At 39.2% G+C, this 7,500-nt stretch overlaps 1 protein-coding gene across 1 annotated transcript in view; it reads right to left on the bottom strand.

The window, feature by feature from the left end:
- Positions 1-5,689: 5,689 nt before the first annotated feature.
- LOC125042487 (glutamate receptor ionotropic, delta-1-like) overlaps positions 5,690-7,500 on the bottom strand; it is a 13,035-nt gene continuing 11,224 nt past the window's right edge. Inside the window, exons 13-14 of the mRNA XM_047638128.1 lie at positions 6,968-7,132; positions 5,690-5,839 (exon numbers count right to left, since the gene is read on the bottom strand). Coding sequence (XP_047494084.1) covers positions 5,690-5,839; positions 6,968-7,132 — 315 coding nt within the window. The remainder of the gene's footprint in view (positions 5,840-6,967; positions 7,133-7,500) is intronic.

Here is a 7,500-nt window from a genome sequence, read left to right as displayed (position 1 = left end):
ACCTTTATCACTCTCTCCGATGCCAGGTATGGGCGGTATTGGTACTATCCACGCTGCTGATTGGACCGGTACTGTCTGCAGTGAGCTGGCTGGTGGGTTTCTACGCCAGGGAGAAACCCGACCGCTCCCTCTGGCTCTATTTCTTCCAGATGTTTCGAAACCTGACGGTGCAGGGGAATCGCATAGTTACCCCTCACTGGCCTCTCCGTTTCGTTTTCTTCTCGTGGTATTTCTTCTGTTTTTGCATTTATGGTACGTTTTATTGTTGAATGTGCAGTCTTTGTGTTTCCTGTGTTCTCTATTTTATCCGTCTCTGTTTCTGTCTGTCTGTCTCTGTCTTTGTCTCTCTCTCTCTCTGTCTGTCTCTTTCTCTGTCTGTCTGTCTCTCCCTCTCTCTCTCTCTCTCTCTCTCTCTCTCTCTCTCTCTCTCTCTCTCTCTCTCTTTCTCCGTCTCTGTTTCCCTCTCTCTCTCTGTCTGTCTGTGTCTCTATCTCTCTCTATGTCTGTCTCTTTCTCAGTCTGTCTCTGCCTGTCTCTCTCTCTCTCTCTGTCTGTCTCTTTCTCTTTCTCTGTTTCTCTCTCTCTCTCTGTCTGTCTGTGTCTCTGTCTCTCTCTATGTCTGTCTCTTTCTCTATTCTGTCTGTCTCATTATTATCATCAGAGCATCGCAGTGTTATTAGATACAGGTAAACTTTGTCAGGTCTACAGTAATCAGACTTCCAATAAAATACAATAGAAAATCGGTATTAATTGAACTGATATAAAATGTCAACAAATTTACCCATTTTCCTCGTCCCAGTTAGTCTACCTTAGTATCCTGGTAATTAGTTAATCTTCTCCATCTATAACAAAATTTTCCCTTATCCTCCTTGTACTTCTCTTTATTTATCTATTTATCTATTTATCTATATATCTATTTATTTATTTGTTTGTACTTTGGCAACCTTTTCTTCCTTGTTCTTCACTTTATTTATTTGTTTATCTATCTATCTATCTATCTATCTATTTTTTTGTACTTTGGCAACCTTTTCCCTCCTTGTCCTTCTCTTTATTTATTTGTTTATCTATATATCTATCTATCTATTTTTTTGTCCCTTTTTGTACCTTTTTTTTTTCCTCTGGACTTAATATTCCGCTGTTCTGTCCAGGTATGCGCCTATTCCTTTTCTGGACGCAACCTCTTCTTTGTCCCGCCTTGTACTTTGTTCTACAGCCTGGCCCTTTACCTTGTTCATATAGGACACCTTCCTTCATCCCTTCATACTATCCTCTCAGCCTTATACTTGGTGAGACTGACATCCTCTATCCCACCATCCTATTCCTCAGCCTTATACTCGGTGAGACTGACATCCTCCATCCCTCCATCTTATTCTTGAGCCTTATACTCGGTGAAACTAACATCCTCCATCCCTCCATCTTATTCTTGAGCCTTATACTCGGTGAGATTGACATCCTCTATCCCTCCTATTCCTCAGCCTTATACTCGGGGACACTGACCGCCGTCCTAGCTGCCCCATCCTTCGAGAAACCGATCGATTCCTTATGGGACCTTTTGGGGGCCATGGAGAAGAAGGATTTCCATCCTGTGGTCACTTACCGGACTACTACAGACTATGTGTTAAGGGTAAGATCACGAAGACCCAAAACGTTTTTCCTTGTAGCTGGAAACGTTTGTTTAGGTTTGCTTATGTGGTGTTCCTTTGTGGTTTTGTTTGGGGTTTAATGGAATATTGGGGATGTTTTGTGTAAATATTTTTTGTTTGTAGGTGATTCGTATGTGTTTTGCTGTTGATGAAATTATACGTTTGGATGCAGAGCTATAAGTTAATCTAAAAGAAGACTATTTCAGTTTCATTTCCAAACAAAAGTAACCAACCTAATTTGCTATGACCCCCCCCCCCCCCGAAAAATAAAAAAAATAAAAAAATGAATAAAAAATAATAGTGTAAGAAGACTAAAGTTGTACGAAACATGAACCGATTAATTTTAAACCAGTAATCCTATGTTGCCTTATGTTGATTCCTCACCGCCCCCCTCCCCCCCTTTATGCTAGGAAGCTACATGGGGCGTCTACAAGAAGATCTGGGACCGTTTCGAGCCCGAGGTTAGCTACGTCTACAGTCTGGATGAAGGAGTGGAAAAGGTGGGTATTGAAAGGTTGATTTTTTTCGTCTCTATCTGTCTGTATTTTATACTTTCTCTCTCTCTCTCTTAGTTCCTCTCTCTCTCTCTTGGTTCCTCTCTCTCTCTTGGTTCCTCTCTCTCTCTCTCTCTTGGTACCCCCCCCCCCCCTCTCTCTCTCTCTCTCTCTCTCTCTCTCTCTCTCTCTCTCTCTCTCTCTCTCTCTCTCTCTCTCTCTCTCTCTCTCTCTCTCTTTCTCTCCTATTTTTCCTTCAATGAGCCTATATAATTTGAAATATTTCTCCTATTTTCCTTTCAATTATCTAACATTCCAAAGTATTTCTAATAATTTTCAGTGACCTAATATTATAAACAATGTCTTCTATTTTTTCTTTTAGTGATCTAACTTCCCGAAATATCTCTTTTATTTTTCCTTTAATGATTTCTCCAAAATTTCTCTCCGATCTAACATTCCAAACTACTTCTATTTTTATTTCAGTGACCTAACATTCCGTAATATTATTATATTTTCCCCTAGTGATCTTCCATTCCAAAATATCTCTCCCAGTTTTCCTTTCAAATGACACAACGAAATGACTCTTCCATATTTCCCTCAATAATCAATATATTCTGAATTATTTTTTCTTTTCTTCCTTCAATAATCTAATTTCCCGAAATAGTCCTTCCATTTTTTCCCATCAAATGACCTAATATCCAGAAATATCAATCCCATCTTCCCTTCACAGATCTATCCCAAAATATCTCATCCATCCTTCATTATTATCATAATTATCATTATTATTATCATAACTATCATTATTATCATTAACATTATCATTATCTCTCCCTATATCTTCAGGTCCTGAAAGGGAAATACGCCTTCATGAACGCATGGCTCTCAACCGAAATACGAATCGGTAAACTTGGCAAGGAAAAATACCACATGGCGAGGCAGACTTACTATCCCCAAGCGTATGGCATGGCGCTCAAGAGGGGCTCGCCCTTCGTCGCGGTTTTCGATAAGAAGTGGGTGGTCACGCTTGGGGTTTCATTTTTTTTTTTATTCGGGTGTTTGGATGTGTGGATTTGTATTTTTTTCGTCTTATACTATTATTCATTACTCTCATCTATTATATGTTATTAGTATTATGATCATTATTATTATCATAATTATTATCATCATCATCATTATTATATTTATCATTATTATTATTATTGTTATTATTATTATCATTATTCATGAGAGAAGGAGAGAGAGAGAGAGAGAAAGAGAGAGAGAGAGGGAGGGAGGGAAGGAGGGAGGCAGGGAGGGAGGGAGGGAGGGAGAGAGAGAGAGAGAGAGAGAGAGAGAGAGAGAGAGAGAGAGAGAGAGAGAGAGAGAGAGAGAGAGAGAGAGAGAGAGAGAGAGAGAGAGAGAGAAACACGGTTCAGCCTTGATCATATCTCATTCGCAATTAACTTTAATATTTTCTTCCAGGCTAATGCAACTGGTGGAAGCGGGGCTGGTGGATAAGTGGAAGCGGGACGTAGTGGAGAGGGCGAGCGGAACAGAAGAAAAAGGAGACGATGAAAAAGGAGGAGAAGGAAAAGGCGAAGGGCTAAGAGGACTAAGTGAAGGAGATTTAGGAGGAGGAGAAAGAGGAAGAAGAGAAGGAGGAGGAGGAAGAAGGAGAGGAAGCAGAGGAGGCGCAGACGGAGGCCCGGGAGCCATCTCAGTGACGCACCTTCAGGCCGCCTTCTTCCTGCTGGCGACGGGGCTCCTGCTGGCCGCCCTCGCCCTGCTCGCCGAGTGGGCCTTCGCCGGGAGGGGCAGAGGGCGCCGGCAGGTGAAGCAGACAGCAGGCAATCCGAAGTCAGGCAGACTCAACGACGGGTAAAGCAGACAGTAGGCAGTTCAGATAAGAAGTGAATGGTGGTTGATGCAATAGCAAGGAAGTTCGATAGTAGCTAATTTGCAGAAAAAACTAGGGCCTTCACATTTGAAATCACAGTTTAGTTACACTTCATATATATATATATATATATATATATATATATATATATATATATATATATATTTAGGCATGTTAAGTGAATTAACAGAGAATAAAGGTCATGGAAAAAAATGTGTTGCATAAAGGCCCTATCGTAGGACAGACCACTAGAATATATATATATATATATATATATATATATATATATATATATATATATATATATATATATACATACACATATATACACGTGTTACACCTTATAAGCTTTATGAAGATCTTAGCATTTTATGTATAGATTTTTTGGCTGAACTATATTGAATATCTCTTTTACGAGGTAACGTGCATCTACGGTAATATATAGATATCCTTTATGATATTAGCAATGAACATTGTATTAATTCTGGATCTAATTTTAATATTTCATGATATTTTTTATTACAAATTATTCATAAAATAATAGAAACTGCTTGCTTGTGGTGGCAAAGTTTATTTATCTTGACATTTTTTGTGATATACATCTTGCATTTGTATGCTTATCTACAACATGTATGTGTCTCTTTAAATATTTTCATCACATTTAATTTTAATTCCCTTTAATACATATACGCATTACTGAGGGTGAATGTTATTTATTATTTTTTTTTTACCTGTCTAATACCGATATGATATGATCTAAATTGTAAATGTCATTATTCCTAGATATATTACACATATATTTGTTGTTTCATAAGGAAACTGCGCGCAGAATTGTCTTCATATAAGTACATAGACAAACATCTACCTCTCATTAAAAAAAAAGGGAAATTGTGTTTGTAACAGCTGTTCGCAATTAAACGCAGACACGCTTTGATGTGTACTGTCCTAACAATTATGCAACTGTAATGCTACAAACTTTTAAGGAATTAAAAAAAAAACAGAGACTGAAAGACAAAAGCACGAATACACACACACACATATATAATGATACACACACAAGCAAACACTTATATATATATATATATATATGTATATATATATATATATATATATATATATATATACACACACACACACACACACATACACACACACACACACACACATATATATATATATATATGTGTGTACATACATACATACATACATGCATACACAATGTGTGTATGTGTTTATGTTTGTGTAAGTTTTGTTTTAGGGGTCAGATATTTGATTCAGGTTTCTTACTTTATAGTATGCTACATTTAGAATTACATTATCTTTAACTCAACACGCATACACACACACACACACACACACACACATATATATTATTTAAAAAAAAATCTTCCTATTCATATTATCTAATTAACACATCTTCTTTCCAAAATTAGGTATCTTTATCCTTATTTATTGTATATATCCTTATTATATTTTGATTCGTTCAGCTTGCTTCTCATTGACATTAACACATTTCTCCTTAAAACTAAATATCTATATTTCAATCCGCTCTTCATTCATTCACAACCTTGATTTATTTCCACCGTCCGAACCCGCGCTGCTTTTCCCACGCTTCCGAAACCGAAATAACATGTTTTTTTTTCTTCTAAATATCCATATTTGAATCCACTTCCAATTCACTCAACTTGCTTCTCGAAAACAGAAGAGCTCGCGTTCTCTTCCCCGCTCTCCCCCCGCTGCCGAGACCACATGGCCGCCGCCAGCCTCTCGCCGACCAGCACGACGCCAGAAACCACAAAACCGAGGACCAGGAGGAAAAAAGCAGCCTGCAGGTGGACGAGAGTGATAGCCCCCGGTCCTGCGTCTCGTGTAGAACCGCCCTTTCCCCTTCCTTCCCTCCCCACTCTGGCGAGTTCGTCGCGTGTCCATTTGTCGACCAAGCCAGCGGCGGTGAGTTGGAGGAGCCTGTTGGGGAGAGAGTGAGAGAGGGGAAGAGGGGGAGAGGGGGAGAGGGAGAGAGGGGGAGAGGAAGAGAGGGGGAGAGGGGGAGAGGGAGAGAGGGAGAGAGGGGGAGAGGAAGAGAGGGAGAGAGGGAGATAGGGAGAGTGGGAGAGGGGGAGAGGGGGATACGGAGAGAGGGGGAGGAGATAGGGAGAAAAGGGGGAAAGGGAGAAAGCGATAGAGGGAGAGCGGGAGAAAGAGAGAGAGAGAAAGGGAAGGTAATTGGCGCGTTGCAGAGAAATCGTGTTATATTTTTATTTCTTTTTCGTTTTTTTTCTTTCTTTTTCGCTTTTAAACAATAGCCATACAAAAATTATAATAATAGTTTATAATACGTTTTTGAATCGGCAATTCTAGAAAAAAATATTAATTCACTGTTCACTGTTTCCTAATGAAAATGTAGAAAAGGGAGGAAACAAGAAGAAGAAGAAGAAGAAGAAGAAGAAGAAGAAGAAGAAGAAGAAGAAGAAGAAGAAGAAGAAGAAGAAGAAGAAGAAGAAGGAGGAGAAGGAGAAGAAGAAGGAGAATAATAATAATAATAATAATAATAATAATAATAATAATAATAATAATAAGAGAACGAGGAAGAAGAAGAAGAAGAAGAAGAAGAAGAAGAAGAAAAAGATGAAGAGGAAAAGGAAGAAGAAGAAGAAGAAGAAGAAGAAAAAGATGAAGAGGAAAAGGAAGAAGAAGAAGTACAAGAAGAACAAGAAGAAGAAGAAGAAGAAGAAGAACAAGAAGAAGAACAAGAAGAAGAAGAAGAACAAGAAGAAGAAGAAGAAAAGAAAGACGAAGAAGAAAAAAAAACGAAGAATAATAAAAAAGAGGAATAATAAAAAAGAAAAAAGTATGAAAAAAACCCGACAAAGAAAACAAACAAACAAAGAAGAACACATAAGAATAGAGAGAGAGAAAAAAACCCAAAACCCCAAAACCCAGAACCCGCCTCACACGCGATCAAACGCCTCCTTGAAAGGGGCGCCGCTCGTCAACGCCATTCCGTAGCGCTGGGGATAGAAGCTGTTCCTGGCGAAGTGGAAGCGCGAGCGGCCGAGGCGAAGGGCGCGGATCTCGGCGCCGAGTTGGGCGTTCATGTAGGAGTACTTGCCCGTCAGGACCTGTGGGGAGGGGGGTGAGGGGGGGAGAGGGGAGGGAGAGGGGAGGGAGGGTAAAGGGAGTGAGAGGTGTATCTCTATATCCATTCTTTCCCCTGTCTCACTCTCTTCTTCTGTCAATTTGTCTTTCTACGTATCTGTCCATCTATCATCCTCTCTGGGTATCTATCTACCTATGTAGCTTTTCAAACTATCTATCCATCTATTCATTTCTCTGCATATCTATCTATCTATTTAGTATTTCAAACTAACAGTTTATCTATCATCGACTTTGCCTATTTATCTACATACTAAGTCTTTCAAATTATCTATCCATCTATCTATCTGTCTACCTATCTATCTACCCATCTCTCACCCACTCGGTTATGAAT

The sequence above is a fragment of the Penaeus chinensis genome, chromosome 32 (assembly GCF_019202785.1).
Source record: "Penaeus chinensis breed Huanghai No. 1 chromosome 32, ASM1920278v2, whole genome shotgun sequence".
NCBI lineage: Eukaryota > Metazoa > Arthropoda > Malacostraca > Decapoda > Penaeidae > Penaeus > Penaeus chinensis.
The sequence above is the reverse complement of the archived record's forward strand: the minus strand, read 5'-3'. Positions and strand labels throughout refer to the sequence as shown.